Source organism: Chenopodium album, chromosome 14 (assembly GCF_948465745.1).
Source record: "Chenopodium album chromosome 14, dcCheAlbu1.1, whole genome shotgun sequence".
Taxonomy (NCBI): domain Eukaryota; kingdom Viridiplantae; phylum Streptophyta; class Magnoliopsida; order Caryophyllales; family Amaranthaceae; genus Chenopodium; species Chenopodium album.
The window spans coordinates 3,540,237-3,562,777 of NC_137847.1; the positions used below are offsets into that span (position 1 = coordinate 3,540,237).

Genomic DNA, 22,541 nt, shown 5'->3' on the forward strand with positions numbered 1-22,541 from the left:
GCTCTGCATGAATAATCACGTGAATTCTGCTTTCTCAAGATATTTATATTTTATTAGTCCCACCATTAAATTATTGAGATAATTAAATATTGAGATAATTAAATTTTTAATCGTCATCATTAGATATTATAAATATCTTCTTTGAAATTACTAGCCCAATTCAAGTCAATTATTGATGCAAACATAATGTACCTAATTTGCCATTTATGGATGCTTATTTAATTTATTTTTTTTATTACGGAGTATTAAAATTAATTCATTAATAAATACTCATACGACATCTACAAAAGATATTCAAATTTAACAAATAAATATATTGAATAAAAAAGAATTCCTTCATATAAACTACTATCGTCAATTAGAACTTGTACCGTGGAACACCTCCTGCTTACATCACTGGAATCTACAACCTTTTTGGAGAGACAATCTAACAATTTGTTGTAGCCTTAAGGATGATTTTTACCTTATTCGTTTTAGTGTATTCGAGAAAAAGGTAAATTTTACGATTCTGCTAAATTCTTTACTGATGAAACAAGTTTACAACAATCCATAAAAGCATACATCAAATCCTCCCTCAAAAGAAGAGAAGAAAAACCTTGTTTTCCAAATGAGAAAGATCCTCCTTAAAAAAAGAACAAAAACCCTATTTTTCGAGGGAAAAAAGATCCTTCTAGCAGAGTAAGGTTTATATACTTAAATCAAAGAGAAAAGAAGACAAGAACAAAAATTGAGGTTTTTTACCAATAAAAATTGGTCGATGAAAGCACCTTTAAAATTCAACATTAAAGGCTAAAGTTTTAGAGAGAGGGGAAGGACATATGGTTGTTTTTCCCCCTTTTTTTTTATCTTACGTAGTATATGTAACTAGCTACTCCCTTCGACTTTTTTTTTTTAATTGCGTGCAACACTTCTGCATAATTAAATATACCTCACACTATTTTTTTTTTCTTCTTATATCTCTCCCCTCACATGGTCCCTACTCACACATTGTAAAAAAAAATGAAGGAAAACCAATCAAATAATCAATTTAAATTTATCTATTTATTAATTAAATTCACAAAATCTATTACTCGTAATTAACTAAATAAATTTAGGAAAATGCTATACATAGCCCTTAGGGCTACATATAAGCATTTAATTTACTCTTGAAAATTGTTAAAAATTAGAAATTCATGACAAAAATACACTAATTACACCGATTTGCGCGTGTTTTTGTCATGAATTCCTAACTTTATACATTTTTCAAGAGTAAATTTAATGCTTAAGTATAGCCCTAAGGGCTATGTATAGCATTACCCATAAATTTAATGTGTTAGTTAATTGTCCGTTCCCAACGATTTTAATGTTGCTGCAGAGTTGTAGATAGATATGGTGGGTGGTTATCATAATTAGGGTGTTTTCAGAAATTAAATGAGTTGGACAACAATGAATAAGGTCTATCCTCCATCTCCTGCATGCACTTCCTCTCATCTCACCTTCATCTAGAACAGTCTAAACATAATTGTTGCCCTGACCTAACTCGACTCACTTAATATGCATGTAATCAAATCAAATTAACTTTGATCATGTCCTAGAATTTTACTGTATTAGATTATTTAATTTCATTTTTTTTTTTTTTTTTGATAAATTGATTTAATTTCACATTACTATCAAGCTAAGCCTTGTAGTTATGGATTTCAGATTTAAAACATTGTTAATACTTAGGGTCTGCTCACATTTACTAAATTGAGCTGAACTGATTGGAGTTGAATTGAACTGAACTGAAATGAATATTTTATGAGAAAGGGAAATTAGGAGCTGAACTGAACTGAACTAATTAGAGCTATATATATATATGATTGAATTGGATTTTCAATCCGAACATTTTATTTACCAATTCTACATAGACCCACCAAATTGAAATATGTGATTAATATAGAAAGTTTATGGATAAGTCCAACTAATGCAAACTATCTCAAATCACTCATATAGTCATATGGGCTTTTGAAGTTATGAAGTAAAAACTTGGTAACTGGAATATTATTACAACTCACAGTACAATACCATTTTTCTGGATTATATCTTTTATTAAACTTCTCACAAAATAAATGTTATCACTACAGTATATACTCCGTACTTGAATTAAGTACTGTACACATTTATTATATACGTAGTATACATTACTCCGTACCTTTTATTTGGACATTATTGTAATTATGCGTGCCTTTTTTAAAGATTGAATACTGTGTATTTTTGTACCAAAGGGTTTATAATTATACGATCATAATTCACTTGGAAAAAATATATTTATTTGTCGACTTCTTGAATCTTGATTCCGTAATGATGATCATCGATGTTTTTGCAGCGGCAAACAAACTATCAGACATAACAGTTTGTTTAAGAATATTGGGGTGCTCGTTATATATTATACTCCCTCTGTCTCATAATAGTATAATTCTTGTTTGTGTTTTTTTACGGTATTTAAAAAATAGGAAGAAAGAACAGATGAAAGTATATTAATAAAAGTCAAAAGTACAATTATAAACAAAAGTTAGAGAGAGAAAGTGGAAAAAAGTACATGACATGTGCAAAATTCAAGGGTAATTTAAGAAGTACAATGAATAAAGTTAAAAAAATAAGGGTATAATAGTCTTTACATACTATATAAAAATAGAAACAGGAAAAATATTTTGAATCTCCAAAATAGGAAAACAAGAAATATATTATAGGATGGAGGGAGTATATAAGGAGTACTACATATATAGTATAAAATTTTGTTTGGAATAGTTGAAACTTCATGTTGTAATTTTTAAATACAACTAAACCATAAAATATGACATATATTTGGCAGACATTTACAATGCATATAACAAAAACAGCTTAGAGCACAATATATTAATAATACATTATGGATAATCAAGGATTGAATACATGCATGCATCATGCCTTATTTTGTAGCAATATTTCTCACAATTAACATTAATACAAATAAATAACATGGAAAGCATGCTATATCTTAGAACATTTTAATAAACATGGCGTACGTAACAACATAATTAACTTAATTTGTTAATTACTTTTGTCCATGGTGATGATCATCGACGTGTTTGATAGCATCAAGCCAGGAGTCGAGCAGAGCAGATGGTTCAGGGACATCGGGATTTTTCTTTTCATACTCTAAAGTCCATTTAACTATGTTGGTTTCTTCATCCTTGGGTATCACCTGGCTTGCTCCATAGAAGGTCTTATAATCGTCCAAGAGATCGCCTTCAATCACTTGGTATTTGACATACTTCTTCTCTTCATCAACCTCTTTTAGTACAGTCTTTGCCTTTTGAGGCTTCCCAGCTAAAACCATAATAGTCATAAATTGCACTTTTAGTACTTTGTGAAACTAAATATATACATAAAAATCACTAAAATCAACTTATACTTTGAATCTTAAACGTTTTATCAAGCCTAAATTGAACTAATCTATAAGAATTAAATTTTTAGTACTTTGTGAACTATATATATCAAAATCACTAAAAATTAAATTAATCTTAAAACATTTTATATTTTTATCAAGACTAAATTAAAACATTAAACGAACTACTCGGTATTAAATTATTGGAATAGAAATTACCTAAAGTGTAGTTCCAAACATGTGTAGAGCCAATTTTACCATGGTCACCCTCGTGCAAGTCGACACCGTGCACAAAATGAGAGGCGGCATTAGAAATATGATGAAGTTTGTTCTTAACTATGTCATGGTGAGCATCTGCACCAGTTGCTCTAATCTCAACTTCACCTTCAAGCTTACGTAAACCACTCATGTTTTCTTACTACTTTACTGCGGTATGTAAATGCTCGAAATATTGTATGCCCACAACATATTATACGAGTAGCGAGCAATTTATAGACGGAGATCGTCGACATATTAAATACTCGTATATTGTACGTATTTCTCATATAGTCATATACTCTTGTATTACAATGTGGGTGAAAATGACATCCAAGCTAATAAATTGGTGAAATTTGGCAATACTCTTCACTCTACAAAATTCTAATTATTTTATACCAACCCATTAGTGACAAGCTCAAATGTTGTCCCTAATATAATACTGTTAGTGACTGTCTTTTAGCTTAGCTTGTCATAAAACATATTCAATTTCGTACAAAAGACCCTAGCCAATCCAACTCTTATGACTCATCTAAAATCTCAAACAAACATGACACACGTTATTTGCTTTCGTGATAGGATTTTTTCCCGTCATAATTAGCTTCGCGAAGGGAATGTATTCTACGATAGCCCCCTTCTAAGACGGGCTCGCGATGGAAAATCTTATGTCTTTTATGACGGGTATACGAAGAACATCCCGTCTTTAATGAGTTCTTGTTGAGCCCAGGAATAACCCATATGTGAGCATTCTCTTGTCCCATACTAAAACACTAAAGGGGGAGTGTAGTGGTAATGGAATCCCACATTGAAAAAATTCAAGAGTTACCACCACAATATAAGGCTAAGAGGTTACTCCCCTCATTGCCATATGGTTTTGAGGTGGAATGTATTTAACAGTTCTTTTCATATGGTGTTATTATTTTAGATGAGAAAAGGTTATATTAAGCTAAAACCTTTTGCACATGTCAACCCAGTTCGGATGAGTAGGTTGAATTCTTTGGGGGAGAGCGATTGGAGAGTAAGGGAATCCGCCCCACCCCAAAGTGCTTCCTTGTATAGTAGAATTTGATTTCACAATGGTTGTAAGATACAAACCTTTCTATTTGGCCAAACGTAAAATTTTTTTTTATAAACATATTGGACCAGGCCACTTTACACGAAGTACTGTTGGTTTTCAAAATTTATTTGATGAAAGGGGAGTTTGTGGATGCTATATATGGTGTTGCCCAAAACCTTTATCTACATCAGTTGTACTAGTCATGACAACGCATGACAATGTAGTACCTGGCAGATGTCCCAATATAATAGACGAAGTAGACTTGACAACATTAATATGAACCAAAATCAATTCGATTTGAGCTAATCAAAAATAAAATAAATGACTTAAATGAATTTATTTTAATTTCCAATATAAAATCAATTGGCCTAGCAATTGATATGAATAAACTCAAATCTAAATAGACTTTACATTCCTAAATCCGAACCAAATAAATGACCTAGAGCAATTGCCTGCTGATGGGAGATATGACTTCCAATGCAGAACGAGGAGATTGTGGATCAAAGTCCTTTGTAGTAAGAAAGATGATTAGCACACAAATAAAGCGAGATTTCATACTAAAATCATATAGAGATAGCCTAATATAAGAGGTACGGATATATTATTATAACAATATTTATGATTTTTAATGTTGTATCAAGAGTGATTGTGTATGAAAAGACTAATTATGCACTAATAATTGTTACCATACAAATTAATGGTATGGCCCCATGATTTTCCCACGAGTTTCACCATCAATATTTTACACCACATGCATAAATGCATTAGACACTCATCATTTGGCTTAAATCATTGGTTCATAATACGACAATAGTATCAATGTCGTTGTTCACAAGCAATAATTCTTCCGAGCTGTGATGGTCTTTACAAATTACAATAATTCTTTGGTACTCCTTCCATATTTTTATGTATTGTTCTACTCACTTAGATACGCAATTTAGAAAATATTAAACATGTAATAGGTATATGTAAGATAAAGTCTAAACATAAATATAGGCTGACCTATCTCTACTTATAATAAGCCGTTCTAATATACACCCTCTATATCTACTCGACTCACTTAATATGCATGTGATCAAATCAAATTAACTTTGATCATATCCTTTAATTTTATCAGGTTTATTTAATTTCACTGTAAATTGATTTATTTCACATTACTATCAAGCCTTAGTTAGGGATTTTAGGTTTAATATGGACTGTGTAATTAAAAGTACTTGTAGTAGTTTATGATAGACAACATTGTATCGGAACTAACTTATGTCAAGAAAAAAAATGTATTGTTCTGTTCGTCAAAAAATATATATATATATTGGAACTAAAACCATACATGACTAAGGGCCTCTTCTGATTGACTGAACTGAACTGAGCTGAGCTGAACTTATTGGAGCTGAACTGAACTAAACTAAACTAAACTGAACTGAATATTTTATAAGAGAAGGAAATTAAGATAAGAATTTAACTTAACTTAACTGAACTGAACTTATTAGAGCTGAACTGAAAATAAGATGAAGAGAACATGCCCTAAATTTAAATTTGAATTCATCATAAAATTTAAATAAGTGCCACATTGAAATTATATGAGTCAAAAGTCTATATATTGACTTGATGCTAATTTGACTATTAATTAAAATTAATTAAAATGGGTGAATAAATTAAATTAACCCACTTTAGTTATTTTAATTAAACTTTTTTATTTAATAGTAAAAATCCATTAAAAATGGGTTATAATAGTCAAGTATACCCAACTTTAATGTACATCTAACCCTAACCCGAGGGGTTAATTACTTTAATAGGGTCTATTCACTTCAACTTAATTTCAGTTCAGTTCAGTTCAGCTTCAATCAATTCAGTTCAATTCAATTCAGCCCCAATCAGTTCAATTCAGTTTAGCTCCTAATTTTCTTCTCTCATAAAATATTCATTTCAGCTCTATTCAGTTCAGTTCACTTCAGCTCCAATCAGTTCAGCTCCTAATTTCCTTCTCTCATAAAATATTCATTTCAGTTGTATTCAGTTCACTTCAGTTCAGTTCAGTTCAGTTCAGTTCAGTTCAGCTCCAATCAGTTCCGTTCGGTTCAATTCATCTCAGTTCAGTAAATGTGAACAGGTACTAAATAGAGCATCTCTACTTCATTTAGAGGGGGGGGAGGAGAATCAAAATACAAAGAAAGCCTGTCAAATATTCTAAACCTTTCTAGAGGAAACGATCAAACCTTGATGACCCTCAACACGAAGCAAAGAAGAATTTCAAAACATCAAGATCATATCACTAGCTCAACCTCTACATTAAATAGTCATTAATCGAGATCAAGCCTTGTCGGCCCTCAATCAAGAATTCAAGTTAAAGGTCGATCTTGTTATAAGTCTTACTATGTATGTAACCACATATTGTGATTTATACGTCATGAAAATATAATTAGTTGAGGTTTTGTTATAAAGTTCTCTTAAGGTTTAATTTGTGCAATAAGAGACAATGTAATTACCTAATTACCTCATATTGCAATATAAAAGAAAATGATGTGCATAAACTTAATTAGCTAAGTATAATAAGAACTAAAAAGTAAATACATTTCGCATGCATTATTAAACTTTAATAATATTAGTGGACATTTGATTTTGTAAAGAATATCTTTTTTTTTTTTTTTGTTACATTAAAATTTAAAAAATTTTGGACCCCCATTTTGAAATTTCTAGATCTGCCACTAAATAAGAGTGAGAAGGAAGAGTAAGAGATTTCCACCTTCAAAGTGCCTCTAGTGGGGATTAAACCCCCAAATCTCAAGGTTGAAAGGTGCGATCCTTACCACTAGACCAAGCTTAACTTGATTTATTATACCATTAATATTGTCATATTGATATGATATATCGCCTCATTATTTCATTAACTTAGAAATGTCCCTTGTATAATTTTTAATTTTTACCGTCATTACCGTCGAACTGACGAACTATAGGTTTACAAAGCTATGAACGAAGTACATTTTTTTATCGTTCAAGAAACAAACTATGTAAAATACTTGGAAAGGTTTTGTGTAAGATCGGACTCACCGCTAGAGTGTGAATAGTATTAAAAGTGTAAACATTGCAATATTTATAAAACAGAAATAATATGTCATTTTAGTTTTTATTCGGAGTATAATATATCTAGAATTTCTATTACTTGGTTTTGTGTTTAAGGAAACCAACTTGAAACTAGGAGAGCAAAAGCTATTAGAATAAGTACATATTTTACTTGGCCTTGAATTTCATTATTTTTTTTGCAAAATGGGTATGCAAGTGCTCCCCATCAAGGCCACATGCATCTGACATTGCTCTTATTCTCCCCCTCACTCATAAATACTAGAACAAAAAATGGTGATGGTTAAGGTACGGTCAGGGTTCTTCTTTGATTGTCTACTATTTTTCAACCAATTGGTTGTTGGTTTAGTGGTGATTTGGGCTATACTTAGTAGAGAGGACCGCATGTTCGATTTCCCGCAACAATAATTGAGAGGGAAATAAAACCTAACAGCCCAAAACTAATTTTTGAATCCGGATGAGCCCAAGGGAAGAATCAGGTGAAATACCCAAAAAAAAAAAAAATAAATAAATAAATAAATTACCATTAAGAGACTGGTACATAACATTATTCATTAATAAATAACACATGCTAGAAGTAGTTTCATCAACACGTAAACGTGGGCAATTATTACATTATTATTTTTCATAGTTGACACACAAATTCATTACCATTGTTATATGTAGTTCGAAATTATTGGCTTTAACTTGAGAGCCTATAGTTTAGTTTTTTCCATGGTGATGATCATCGATATCCGTAGAAGCAGCAAGCCAGGCATCGAGCAAATCGGATGGTTCAGGGATACCAGGGTGCTGCTTCTCATATTCTAAAGTCCACCTCACTATGCACCTTTCCTTATCCTGAGGTTTCACCTGGCATGTTGCAACCATGGTCTTGTACTCATTCAAGACATCACCTTCAATAGCTCGGTATCGGATCAACTTCTTCTCCTCGTCAATCTCTTCGAGTATACTCTTTGCTACCATAGGCTTCCCACCTAAAATAATTATTCTCAGACTCTCAGTGTATTCGATCTGTTAGCAATTCTTGTAGAGCTGGTAAAAGGATAGAGATCGATCGAAGTAATTAAAAGGACAATAAATGGACTTACGTTAATTTTATTGAAATTCAGTCAATCTAAGGGTAACTTTAACAAATTTATGCACGGGGACTTTGAACCCTTTAAGAGTAACTTTTAATTTGTAACGAGTTTAATTTATTTTAATGTGTTTTTTCTAATAAATATATGTTATAAAAGCTAATATGACTAATCTAACCCATTGTATTTTATTACTTGCTCCATTCGAACAATTTCTCCATGCACAGAATTTTAATTAGGAGAAATAGTATAAAATATAAAAGGCAAAAACTAACGAACGCTCCGGGAGCGTTGGATAAGCTAGCTAATAGTAGAAAGATTAAATTAAAATTAACATTAATTACACCGATTGACGCGTGATTTTGTCATGTTTTCCTAAATTAATACCATTTTAAGTAATATTTTAAATGTTTATCCAACGCCCAAGGCGTTTGTTAGAAAGATCCATATTAAAATTGTTGTTTAGGATTTGAATTAATATTTTTTTCTTTTTTATTTGAAATCTAGAAGATTAATATAGCTCAAACGACCCACCTTTTTCCGTGGGAAACTAAATCTCATACTCTGTAGGCTTAAGTACGGATTTAGAAATTGAATTTACGCAAACATCAAAATAGATTTTACGGATTCCTAATCCATATATCATACCTAATAAATCTACGAGCCACAGTTAGACTAATTACCTAAAGAATAGATAAGCTAAGAGAGAAAAAGAATAAATTACCTAAAGTATAGTTCCAAACATGTATAGAGCCAATATTACCATGGTCACCCTCGTGCAAGTCAACGCCGTGCACAAAATGAGGGGCAACATTGGAAACATGATGAATTTTATTCTTGAATATGTCATGGTGGGCATCTGCACCAGTTTCTCGAATCTCAACTTCACCCTCAAGTTTACGCTTTAGATTACTCATGCTTTCTCACGTACTATATAACAACTTGAGCGTAAAACCCACATACACAACTCAAATATGCATATGACATGCATCTTTTTTTTTTTTTTTTATAGGAGGACAAGCTAAGTGAGGCTTATAGAGTTGTTTCACTTTTAAGAGAGCAGGTATAGTGTCATTAACAAATGTGTCCCACGTGGTAGCGAAAATTATAATAATATTAAGGGGTGTCATTAACAAATGTGTCCCACATGATGCGAAAATTATAATAATATTAAAGGGAAATTACAATCAATAACATGAATCTACACTAATATATTAAAAGGCATTTCTAAGAATGTCGATGTGCAACGATAAGTAGGTTCAAACATGCAACCTACTATAATAAATTATGATTATTTTACCATCTAAGCTAATTATCAACTATGTTTATATATATATATATATATATATATATATATATATATATATATATATATATATATATATATATATATATATATATATATATATATATATATATATATATATATATATATATGCACAAACAATAAGGTTCGATTAAAAAAAATACTCAAAAAATGATTTAATTTTAGTTTTATAATGAAAATTTTCGATTTTGACAAGTCTTTAAGAAAATTTATCGATTGCACGTTTATAACAGTATCAACCTGGGACAACGCCCAAGATACATAGTTATTAATGAAATGCATAAGATAATTGATAAGAATTTGCTACTAGATGAAACAAATTGACACTAATTACCCTATAAAGATAATAATTGACATTCATTTAGTGGAGCAAAAGGATTATATATGCCTGAATCCCTACCTTTTAAAAAGTATGAATAATCTTATGAATAGTGTTGAGACTATATAAAAATGTTTATTTACGTACTTATCCCTTTTAAAAGTATGACCATACTTTATGAATAGTGTTGAGACGATTATGTCCCTAAAATATTTATTTACATATTTGCGCTCATTAATGTTAATTTTTTTTTTAACTCTTAAGATTAACATATGGACATTTATACCCCTGAAAATATCTGTTTACATTTTTTCCATATTAACGCTAATAACAACGCCAAATCGAAAGAACTTTTGGCTTTGACATGAGCATTGCGTGCGTTAGCCGCCCCAATTTTCTTAAAATTATTAAATACTTCATCCGTCTCTTTAGGTTTTACACTTATGGTCTTATGGGCAATTTTCACGGAAACTAAGAAAGTGAAAGAAGTAGTACCGGTAGTAATATATTGGAAAATGAAATTTACATACATGAGGTTTGCAAAAAAGTAGAAAGAGAAATTAATAAAAGAATGTGGGAAAACAAAATTTACACAGAATCTAATTTTACACAAATAGTGTTGCAAATTATAGAGTATTTTAATGCAAATGTGGCCATAAGGATCAAACTTAAAGGGGTGGAGGGAGTACTTCATATTAAAGAGTTATTATTATGATTTTATAATCTTGAAAATCTATCAAACCCCCAACTAATGAAATTAAATTCTATTAATTTCTTTTGAATTAATTAAAATCTATTTATTGTGAAAATTAAAGACATCTTTCCCAATCTACTCTATCTACCATGTCATGAACTCATGATGAAGAAAACTTACTTTTAATTGGCTATCAAATGACATTAACTAGTTAATACAACAACCTACTCGGAGGAAGTACTAATGTAGGTTTGATATGTATTTGCAAATACATATCAAACTTTAAAATATTGAAAAATATATATTGTAAAGCACATGGGGGTGAGAGAAAGGAGGAGAGGGATGGGCACGTGGGACCAGTTTTAAATGTACCACTGAAAGCTTATATAGTATCATTGACTATGTAGTGATACTATTTCTACACGCAGTTAGTACCACTGAATGAATATATAGTATTATGTCATGTCTTATTATTTCATTTTCTAAACGATTTATCCAAATAACATTTTAGCATTCAGAAGAGATAAACTCTGTTACTGTGTTACATAGTTTCCCTGTATAATTGTCCTTTGATGATATTAGTAATAAGATAAACTGTACTAATCATATCCTGTTGCTTTCTTCTAAGGATGGCATCTAGGCTGGATGAACTCAAATCTCAACATAAGCCAAAACTATCTTTATACTCCGTATAACACAGTATAGATTGATTATTCGATGGGTTTTATTATTTCATTTTGGTTTACTTTCAAGAGCAAATAATACACTATGATCTACAGTTAGCAGCCAAAATCAACAATTGCAATGGTGTGTTTAACACCAATGGATGCATCATCAATTATGATGGGATGTTTTGGGTTTGCTAATCTAATCAAGGATTCTAGCAGACACCTTATGACCTTATTACAATGTTAAAATACCACTACAACAAAATTTCAAAATAACTGAATAATAGAGCCAAAGTCAATTTCTAAACTTTTTAGACTTATTGATAGGCCTATTATTATCTTTTTGATGGTTTCAAACCATTTTTTATGACTTCAAGGGACACCCCTCACATTCCCTTTAATTTGGGATAAATTTCTAAAAAAATTTCAAAAGCGTGAATTATACTCTTCATTTCTTCGAGTTTGGATAATTTCGACCTTTTTTTTTCTTGGCCCAAATTGGAAAAGGTAGAGGTGTCTCAAATGAACCCTACAAGACCTCTCGAGGCTATTTGAGTGGTTAAAACTATCCACTTTATCTTTAAATTATCAATTTAGGTGTCTAGGTTCACGTCTCTTTTTATTAACTCAATACCACCTCCACATGCCTTTATGTAGCACTCTTATATGGTCTAATTGTATGACCTTTAGATGCCATCCCCCACCATTAGTTAAGCTTTCGACACTGCATCACAAAATACTTAAAAAAAAAGGTCTAATTTCGATTTTATCAAAATTCATATTTCACATTCGAAGAAAATTTCTGGCTCGAGAGATGCATAACTTACAGCCTACTCTGTACAATATCATATTGTGTCACAACCGGACTATATTTTTTTTTTGAAAAACATGGCACACGAGGTTTTTTTCAATAGACACAATATAATAAAATAAAATTTATTTCTAGACAAATAAGCTCGACTTTATAAGTAACACGTGGGTTTGGGCCGACTTGACAAAGTATTTTAGAATTCCAATCATAGAATTTGTTAAAAGTAACAATCCCCAACACATACACACCACATTTGCTCATAATTTCTTATATTAAGATGTTTGGATCCATCAATTATCCAATTTTTTCAAACTAGATTCAAATTGAGATCAGATCGAATCGAATCAAATCAGGTTGGATGAGATTGGATATTTAATTAGGCCACCCTATCAACTGTTTTAACATAGTTTGAAGGCCTTCTTTCCAGTATATCATAAAGGATCATTGGAATTAAAAAGTTTATTGTTGAGACTATCTAAGATGATTTCAAAACTCATAAACAATAAATACATCAACAGAAATTGTCATTTTCTATAAATCAGGCATGCTTTCCACTTACTACATTTCCACCGAAATCCCCCCAATTTAAGCACAAATACACAAAAATAAAACCCACCATAACATCCGTTACCCCAAAATTCAGTCAAAAGTTTGAGCGTTTCAACCGATTGATCATAATTCATGTTCAATAACCAAAAATGTACTGATTTCTTGTACTACTAATACACCTACATTATTACTTGAGTGGATTACTTAGTCACATCCCAAATTATCCTCATCTAGCCTTTAATTCTCCTAATTAAATATTTAGCTTTGTTTCATACATTTTGATTGTAACAAAATAAAAACAAAAATGATGTACACAAAATCAGAATCTGATATTACTAGCCTAGCAACATCATCACCAATTTCATCACCTAAGCCACCTAGGCCGGTTTACTACGTTCAAAGTCCCTCACGTGATTCACAAGAAGAGGACAAGTCATCGACATCGGCCTCAGCCACAGCGACACAGGCGGCTAACACCCCCGTGGGGTACCGGAGCCCATCGGATGCATTGTCATTGCTTTCTATATTTAGTCGTCAGTCAAGGTCACCTGCCACGAGTCGCGTGAGTGGGATACAAGGGTACCGGCGGAAGAGGAGGGAGAGGGATAGGGTACGGTTGCTTTCGGGACGTCGACACGAGGCGGAGGTGAAGGGGGAGGTGTATGTGAATTGGTGGAGGGATGAAGAGGGGGAAGAGTTGTCTAGGAGTTGCAAGGTTTTTATGTGGATGATGTTTTTAGGGTTGGTTTTTATGGTTGGGTGTTTTATTGTTTGGGGTGCAAGCAGGCCTTTTAGTGCACAAGTTTTTCTCAAGGTAAATTGTTTTATACATGCATGTAATCATTAATTTAGATTTTTTTATTTTTTATTTTTTATATAAACATGCATGCACTTAAACCATAAGAATCATGCACCTAGGTAATTAATTATGCTGCACTTAGATTATTTTGAATAGTCATGATTCTAGAGACGTATCTTGAAATGTTAGATCTATCTTACGAAGAAGAAGTCAAAACTATTTGTTTTAATTTGAAAGAATTGAGTTTAATCATAATTCATAAATTGAATTTTGATAATGGATCGCTCATTTATTTCTTATTTTTGTATACTCCGTGTGAATTTATGAATAACGTGTCGATATACACAAGTTAATTATACTGCATGAAGCAAAAAATCATGAACCTTCCCAACATATGTTACATGATTCAAGGTTATCACGTCATTGAAATTGTATAGTATTTGTGAATGTTGTTTTTGGTAAAAAAAGCAAGTTTAGTATGGAGTATCATTTTTCTCTTTCTTTTTCAAGGATTTGTATGAAACAAAAGATCAAAGTACTTATTTTTTTTAGCTAAATAGAAAAAAGAAGGATGACTAGACTCTAGAGTGACATGGAAAATAAAGCATTTAGTGGTGAATTTTGGTTTATATGTTACTAAATTAACTCCTATAAATCATCCGCCTTTTTATTACATGAAATTATATTGTGTATATATATATATATGTATATGTACATGTATTTTGAAGCCTACTAGTGTATATATAAACTTTATTACTTCATTAAAAAACAAAAAGAAAAATAGAGGAAGAGGGTGAGAAAACTCACCTGAAATTAATACGATAATGCCAAAAGATTAAATTTCCTCCACTAAACCTCTAGCTACTTCTTCCTAATCCTACTGCATACGGAAAAAGTCTTGCTTGGTACGTAAATTTGAGTGACAAACTTACGTGCTTTAATTTAGTAACAAACTAGTTTATCAGATCAATTAATTAGCTCTCTAATAAGGCTAATAACTTTCATACCGCCATCATTAAAAGATAGTACGAGTAATTGAAATGAGGCTAAATTAACCTAAGCTAAAATACACTTAGTATGTGGTAGTCTTTTAGGGGCGACTTAAAAAGAAAATGAGGCAATCTTTAAGAGATGGCGAGAGTATGCATGTACGAAGTATTTCTTTGACATAATCTACAACTTTGATAGTTGTTATCTTAAAAATTTTCTAATACTTGTAACAAACTATGTAGGATGTGACTGTACATAATTTCTATTTTGGGGAAGGATCAGATCTTACAGGGGTACCAAGCAAGATATTGACAATTAATTGTTCGTTGAGAATGAGAGTGCATAACCCTGCTACGTTTTTTGGCATTCATGTTAGCTGCTCAACTATCAACCTTCGTTATTATGATCTCACTATTGCTTCTGGTCAGGTAAGATTGCTTTGCTTAGTTTAACGATTCTTAGTTTTGCAAGTAATTTAGATTGGATACGAGTCAGTTTTGTCATTGTGTTTACGTATATATAACTTACATGGATTAGTTTGTGGTTTACGTATAGTTGGACCCATACTATCAACCCAAACAAAGCTGGCGAACAGTTCGTGTAAACGTCGAAGGAAGGAAGGTTCCGTTGTATGGGGCTGGTGCTGGTTTTGTGGTCTCTGATAAGGCTGAAGGTGTTCCGTTGATATTGGACTTTGACATCAGGTCAAAAGGAGAGGTGGTGGGCAAGTTGGTGAAGACGAAGTATCAACGACATGTTAGGTGTTCTTTAAACATCAGCTCTCAAAACACCCGGATTGTTAGACTTGCAGAACATGCTTGTATAGAGCGATGAACTTGAGAGAAGTGAGCATGTTAAGTTTATAATCAAATGAATTTGAATGTAAATGATGATATCTTGAACCATATAAATATTTTGATTGTTTCGTTGTTTCAAAAGATGTAAATCCCTTGTCTTTTTATGGTTACACCTTAATTGCATTCACCAGAACACTTAACAAAGAATGCGGGAGTCAACACAGGCTTAGCTTGTGCACGGGCTGAGGTTTGGATTGACACAGGCTTAGCTTGTGGCACGGGCTGAGGTTTGGATTGAGATGACTTAACACAAAGCCTGAAAATTGGTCATGACACAGGGATCAACCCGGCACAGACCATTGCCATATTAACTTACAACTAACAAGAGTGTTCCACCTTCAATCAAGTATAAACTTAGATCGACATCGGTAGAAATAATTCAACAAAATTCAATCATTAGTTGATTCAAAATTTACATTATCTAACAAGTAACAATAGTGTAAAAACGAACATGATAACAGCTTCTATGAGACGGTTGATACAGATTTACTGAAATAAATTCAAGAGATCAACTGCAGAGTCAAATTATCTAGATGATCTTCTCATCCAAAGGTTTCTATCGTTGCTCGCATTTAGACAAGTGACCAATGGGGTCTCCAAAGTGTGACCAGCAAACACCACTACTTCTGCCATATAAAGCTGTCAAAACCAATGCCTCAGGAGGCTGAAGAAGGTGGATGGTCCGATAGCAAAATGGATTGCCGAACCATTCAGAACAATTTTGGCTTATAATGAGAGAAATTGCTCTCTATGATGCTGGTGAAGGGCTCTCCAGCTTTTCAATAGCACAGCCCTCTGGGAGAACTGTACTCCCTATCCTATTAGGAGGCCAATATCGGAAGACTGATCTTCCAATAATGTTCTTGGCAGGAAGTGGACCCCTGACCAAATCCAGCAACATGTAATCAGCAATATTACAGACGACTTGCAGCGATGAAATTCATAGCTGACAATACAGTATCATACACCAGAGTTTTACGAGAAAATTACCAGACATGGGAATCATAGCTGTTATTGCGGTTGTCACCCATCACAAAAACAGAGTTCTCTGGCACACGCTGCACATATCGAATATAACCAAACACAGACAGAGAATCAGTATGCACTCTTTAGAAGGCAAAAATTGTCAAGCATATTGAAAGAAGACCTACTATTGGGGTCATGTTGTACTTGGGAGATTCGTATATGTATCCTTCATCCTTTACAACACCATTTACAATTAACTTTCCATCCTTCACCTGCAGTCAACAATTTTAAAATGAGAAACAGATAACAGAACTTAATATTGTTTGCAGACATGCTTTCTTGCACATAATCAACATGGAGGGCAACATTGAATTCAGGATAAAACACACACACACACACACAGTCTCCTTTCACAGCTATGATATTGATTTAAAAAATGTCTAATAAATTAGATTCCCATCTACCTCAACCCCCTGTCCACTCCTGAAGGAATGTCTAGTAAATTTGATTCCCATCTACCTCGATTCCCTCCCCACTCCTGAAGGCAGGAAAGGACATGTTGGAAGAATGGCTAAAATACATGCTCATATATATACTTGTTCTCTCTGGCCATAGATTGATTACCAGGTATAAGCAATTTGTTCTTTTTCAAGTCATATATAGTATATATTTTTTAGGACAACTTTTCACCTTTATAAAAGCACTAATACCGAGCTAAAGACTGACCCATACCTCAACAGTATCACCAGCCTTAGCAACCACTCTTTTGATGAAAACATCATCATCAGTGTAGCCAACATCTTGAAGAACTGGCGGGCTTTTGAAAATTACAATGTCATTGGGACAAGGCTTCCGAAAATAGTATGACACCTGAAAATCTCTAAAACAAACATCAATTATACTATGGATAATGAGGAAGCCTGGAATGTAAAATTCAAAAGCTAGCAGCACAAGTAAAATATAAGACGTTTACAGACTCATAGCCTGACCAAATAAAACTATAAAAGAGTTAATGACAAACATACTATAGATAAGTGGAGACAAAAAACCGTTAATCCAACATGACTAGGTTGACAAAGTAACTAAATAGCCGCATTGAACTGATACATGTATTCTTTTATCTGAAAGATATGACTCCAACAAGAACCATTTTCTTAAGCTTGATTCATCGTCCCTCACATGAAACTCCTTTCTTATTATATTTATAAGCTAACATGGAGAATTAACACTATACAATTACAAACTACACACATATCATAGTCAGTAGTCATCTATGAGACCTACACTCTAGTTTTGTATTAAATTCTTCAGTGACCATGGTGAGGTACTGGGTTTAAGCTCACTTAACACTTAAGGCAATAAAGAGGAAAATTGATCAGAAGCAAATAAGCAACCCTGAAGAATAAGTGAAAAGGTATGGGGGATCAGTGTTATATAAATATAATTACTTATTCTTAAAGACATAACGTAGTATATTAAATTCTCCACTTCACCTAGCAACCAACAGGGGCGGTTCTGGGCCGGAGCGAGGTGGTCGACGGAACAGGGCCCCCAAATTTGAGGGGCCTCAAAAATTATATATATGTAATTAAGTTGGGTATAATATCATAAAATTGTAGTTGGAGTAGTGGTCAGAGCACTTATGCTTTGAATAAAAAATCTGGGTTCAAGCCTTTGGGCCAACATATTCTTTTTTTTGTTTTGGGAAATAAAGTTTACAGCTGGCATGTAATGTCGTTTGAGTGTCCAAATACAATGATTGAAATTGCTCTAGAATCCTCCGCCCAAACCCAAAATTAGATCTTTCTTCTTTTCAAATATTTTTCTCCCAAAAAAATTTCAATCTATCATTCTAATTCCAAAAAAAAAAAAAAAAAAACTATATATTTCCAAAATTAATTTCACATTTAACTATTAAAACTTCTCGTTTTCAACATTTCTAATTTACTTTTTATTATTATCTTCAATTATTCAATTCCGATAAGTTGCATTCAATGGATGATGAGAAACTTTCATCTTCTTGTTTTAATTTTGAAAATGCTCTTGAGAAACGTGAGGTTTCTGATGTTGATGGAGAGGATATATTTGTTGAGTAGAAGGCCCCATTTTGAAAAGTTGAACAGGACCCAAAAAATAATTTGCAATTTTAGCCCCGGCACTGGCAACCAACCTCACCTAGCAACCACTCCACCTAGCAACCAACCTCACATCCTTCCCCTCTCCCCCACCTAATGTCATCCACCCTTGCCAAAAAAAAAATCTCTCTTTTTCCATGAGGCCTATCTGACCTTCACCTGATCCCATACTAGTCTGCTGATCCAGCAGTGCCAGTAGCCAAGCAAGATCATTCAGAACTTCTTTCAGTCCCTCTCTACCAACCTCCCTTTTCCTTCCCCAATCTCTGTAGCAAGCTAAGTCAGGTTAGCAGGTGGTGATCTAACGGGATACATATACACTTGATTACTTAACCAAAATATACAACGATCTTGGTTCTATACTTCTATCCTTATTCCAACCCTGGACAAAACGGGGGCCGGTCGCCTCAAGTGGTTCTACCATTACCATAAGTTCCAAATCAAAACGCCAAAACAATCTCAAGGAAGGTTACAAATATCCAGCATGAAGCATCAACAGTGGCATTAAGGCCTCTCTAAGGCCAAGTGACCATAATACTAGGAAGTATCCAGCAAGCTTCCTTATCACTTAAGCTTTAACCTAATCCTGGTAGGAAAGAGGTAGTAGTAAAATATACAAATAGTTTGGATGGCCATTGCACATAAACTTTCTTGATGATCACATATTCCATTTGGGAAATTAGAAGAGTCGAAGAAACTCTGCAAAATCACCTGTTCTTCTGCTTTCACATTTTATTTCTGTAAGCCAAATGCAAAGTCAATGGGCAAAAGTAACCAATCAAGGTAGAAGCTTCAGCTCATGGAAATCCCACTACGTCATCACGTTCTTTTCTATTTTAGTATAGTTTCACTAAATTCCAATCCCTTGATTTTAAACTTTACGCTTACCTCTTGGTCATGCACAATTGCCAAAAAGTAAATTATATTTTGGATGGCTATGTGAACAAACACTTTTCTTGAAGACAACATTTTCCATTAGGGAAACTAGGAAACTCCAAGAAACTCTACAGAAACTTGTTTAGATGACCACCAAGTACTTCAGTCTGATGGATCATTAAACTCCCGAAAAGAATTTCTCTTTTAGTACTCCGTAAAAAGAATTAGCTGTGATACCTTTTTGTATTATTTTCTAATGACACAAAATAAATTGATATTTCTAGTTAACATTAATGATTTTCAGCTTAAGTTTTCCACAATTCTACTTTTCCTAATTATTTATAAAACTTGTATTCTCACAATCCCCTGTTCCTGTGATTACATTTCTCATTTCTGTTAACCAAATAACTATATAAGATCAATGAGCATAAGTAATTAATCAAGGTAGGAGCTTCAGCTCTTTGGGAATCCCACACTGTTCCTCAAACAAACTTTACTAGGAAGTACTTCGTATATTCTTTTCCTAAGAAAGAGCAATTTCACTCAATTCTCATCTCTTGATGTCAAACTCTAACTTCATGGTCTTGCATAACAGCTTCAATGCAGTATTAGAAGTTCAAACTTCAAACAGCAAAGCTGAATTCACATTAACATCTCTTGACCCTTTAATTCTATCAGAACTAATTAGCAAAACCAAAATCCCCTTAACAAAGTTACAAACTCCTCCACAATACTCATCCCCACACAATCAAGTTAGAAAATGATTAATTTGGACCTCCACATATAAATTAACATAAGAAAACAAACTAATATAATTCAGGGAAGCTCAGAAACAGTATAAACAATCAATTAAACAACAAAAGCACCCAAATTCTAAGAACAATAAAACAAAATACAAACTTAAAGCCCAGAAAAATACAGTGAAAATCTCACCTTTTCAGCAACAAGTCGATCCCCAACATCAAATGTAGGATACATAGACAAAGAAGGAATATATCTGGGCTCAGCAATAAACGACCGAAAGGCAAGCGAAATTGCAAGCGCAGCAAAAACAGTTTTCGCATCATCAGAAGTAAAATTCAACCACTCAGGCAACAACCCAGAGGAATCCCCCTTCTTTCCGTCATCTCCGTCACCATCTCCGCCGCCATCACCTCCGTCTCCCCCGCCACTTTTGGGTGGTAGAATTGTTTTGGTGTCATCTTGGGACTCTTTGAGACTCCTGCAAAGGAGACTGTTCAAGGGTTTTAGAGGGTTGAAGGAGAGAGAATTGGGGGTTTTGAGGAAGGAATTGAATTCGGTTTTGTTAAATTGAAGGGATTTTGAGATGGGATGGAGATTGAAGATGATGAAATTAGGGTTTTTGGTGGATTTGGGGAATTTGTTTGAGGTGGGGTTTGTATAGGAGATGGATGAGATTGAAGGGAGTAGGTGTAAAGATGTCATCTTGATGAATCTCCGATTTGTGAATTTTAGCCGCTACGACCATTAATTATTACTCATCCCATTTAACAAAAAATCACATTTGTGGGAATTTTTATTTGCAAATACAGAATTTTATACATTTTCAACATACCAATGTGTTTATCTTTGCAATTTTGAAAAGTGATTATCTCACAAAGAAGCTAGATCAAATTTCATTAAAAACATTTTTAAAATGGAGATTCACTTATTTATCATCCACTCTTAAATGGCCTAACCCGCTAATCAATATTGGGTTGACCTATTAGAAGTTCCGGCCCATGTAACCTTTTTCTTAAAAAAAAAAAAAAAAAGTGTTAGTATACATTTTGATATCAAATTTTAAAGATAAACTAGTTTGTGGCCTAGGCGATATTACAGATTCAAAATGGAAAAAAAAAATGGTGTAGAAAGAGAAATGGAGTAGTATACTTGTATGTTGTATCCTTTACAATTTTACACCCTCAATATCGTTTTTTTTTTTTTTTTTTTTTTTTTTTAATGCATCACTTGAATTTTTACATTGTTGAGGCACAACTTTGAGCATTAATATCTTTATTAGATATTAGTAAAAAATTATTAAAAAAATTATATTATGAAAACTGACATTGTAACAAATCAACAATGTATTACATTATCATGTTTTTAAATTTTATAGTACTAAAAAAATTAAGTCAAGGATAACATATGAATAGTGCAAATTCTTAAGTGATGCATAATAAATAAAAATAAAAATAATAATAAAAAAAAACGGAGGGAGTAGTAGGAAATTGCATAAATAGCCTAAAATTTTTGGAATCTAAGGGCCTGTTTGGCATCATTTTTTGTTTTCAGTTTTCTGTTTTTTTTTTAAAAAAAAACCAAAAACTAAAAATAGGAAACAAGAAAAAGGTATTTCCACTTTTTTGTTGTCAGTTTTTAAAATTATCATGATTTTAATAAGTTTAAATAATTTTTAATTCATTATGGGACATATATCATATACATTTAAAAAACAAAAAACCAAAAAATAGAAAATCACAACAATGCCAAACGAACCCTTAGTTAATGAAAAGTTATAACTAATTGTCCCATGATTGGACAATAATAATGGTAATAAAAGTTTAAAAATCCAAAGGGTGTTAAGGGTTAAATATGATCCAAATATTTATATGTGTCGTTATGTCATTATCCATGTGTTGTTATATGCATTAATATGTCATTATTCAAATATTTACATGTTGCCCCTTTAAATTTTA

General features: G+C 32.6%; 4 protein-coding genes across 4 annotated transcripts; 1 reads left to right on the forward strand and 3 right to left on the reverse strand.

Annotated features, from left to right (window-relative positions):
* Positions 1 to 2,846: 2,846 nt before the first annotated feature.
* LOC145578596 (MLP-like protein 43) lies at positions 2,847 to 3,858 on the reverse strand. Its single transcript, XM_081635896.1, has 2 exons — positions 3,605 to 3,858; positions 2,847 to 3,327 (listed from the first exon to the last, which is right to left on the reverse strand). The coding sequence occupies exons 1-2, from the start codon at positions 3,792 to 3,794 to the stop codon at positions 3,053 to 3,055; spliced, it is 465 nt and encodes a 154-aa protein (XP_081492022.1). The 5' UTR covers positions 3,795 to 3,858; the 3' UTR covers positions 2,847 to 3,052.
* A 4,522-nt stretch (positions 3,859 to 8,380) lies between these two features.
* LOC145578597 (MLP-like protein 43) lies at positions 8,381 to 9,804 on the reverse strand. The gene is made up of 2 exons (XM_081635897.1): positions 9,576 to 9,804; positions 8,381 to 8,749 (listed from the first exon to the last, which is right to left on the reverse strand). Exons 1-2 carry the CDS (start codon positions 9,766 to 9,768, stop codon positions 8,475 to 8,477), a joined length of 468 nt encoding a protein of 155 aa, XP_081492023.1. The 5' UTR covers positions 9,769 to 9,804; the 3' UTR covers positions 8,381 to 8,474.
* A 3,719-nt stretch (positions 9,805 to 13,523) lies between these two features.
* On the forward strand, positions 13,524 to 15,842 carry LOC145579723 (NDR1/HIN1-like protein 1). Its single transcript, XM_081636956.1, has 3 exons — positions 13,524 to 14,033; positions 15,251 to 15,436; positions 15,564 to 15,842. The coding sequence occupies exons 1-3, from the start codon at positions 13,524 to 13,526 to the stop codon at positions 15,840 to 15,842; spliced, it is 975 nt and encodes a 324-aa protein (XP_081493082.1).
* A 388-nt stretch (positions 15,843 to 16,230) lies between these two features.
* On the reverse strand, positions 16,231 to 21,362 carry LOC145579871 (chloroplast processing peptidase-like). The gene is made up of 5 exons (XM_081637159.1): positions 20,776 to 21,362; positions 17,564 to 17,701; positions 17,017 to 17,103; positions 16,856 to 16,923; positions 16,231 to 16,746 (listed from the first exon to the last, which is right to left on the reverse strand). Exons 1-5 carry the CDS (start codon positions 21,286 to 21,288, stop codon positions 16,614 to 16,616), a joined length of 939 nt encoding a protein of 312 aa, XP_081493285.1. The 5' UTR covers positions 21,289 to 21,362; the 3' UTR covers positions 16,231 to 16,613.
* Positions 21,363 to 22,541: the final 1,179 nt, after the last annotated feature.

What these genes read in the sequence shown, in the direction of transcription:
- LOC145578596 (XM_081635896.1), bottom strand. Translation starts at nt 3,794, where the DNA reads ATGAGTGGTTTACGTAAGCTTGAAGGTGAAGTTGAGATTAGAGCAACT. An exon ending in TGTTTGGAACTACACTTTAG is followed by an intron (nt 3,328 to 3,604) that starts GTAATTTCTATT and finishes TTATGGTTTTAG; the next exon opens with CTGGGAAGCCTCAAAAGGCA.
- LOC145578597 (XM_081635897.1), bottom strand. Translation starts at nt 9,768, where the DNA reads ATGAGTAATCTAAAGCGTAAACTTGAGGGTGAAGTTGAGATTCGAGAA. An exon ending in TGTTTGGAACTATACTTTAG is followed by an intron (nt 8,750 to 9,575) that starts GTAATTTATTCT and finishes TAATTATTTTAG; the next exon opens with GTGGGAAGCCTATGGTAGCA.
- LOC145579723 (XM_081636956.1), top strand. Translation starts at nt 13,524, where the DNA reads ATGATGTACACAAAATCAGAATCTGATATTACTAGCCTAGCAACATCA. An exon ending in GTGCACAAGTTTTTCTCAAG is followed by an intron (nt 14,034 to 15,250) that starts GTAAATTGTTTT and finishes CAAACTATGTAG; the next exon opens with GATGTGACTGTACATAATTT. An exon ending in TCACTATTGCTTCTGGTCAG is followed by an intron (nt 15,437 to 15,563) that starts GTAAGATTGCTT and finishes GTTTACGTATAG; the next exon opens with TTGGACCCATACTATCAACC.
- LOC145579871 (XM_081637159.1), bottom strand. Translation starts at nt 21,288, where the DNA reads ATGACATCTTTACACCTACTCCCTTCAATCTCATCCATCTCCTATACA. An exon ending in AGGCTGGTGATACTGTTGAG is followed by an intron (nt 17,104 to 17,563) that starts GTATGGGTCAGT and finishes TGTTGACTGCAG; the next exon opens with GTGAAGGATGGAAAGTTAAT. An exon ending in AGTACAACATGACCCCAATA is followed by an intron (nt 16,924 to 17,016) that starts GTAGGTCTTCTT and finishes CGATATGTGCAG; the next exon opens with CGTGTGCCAGAGAACTCTGT.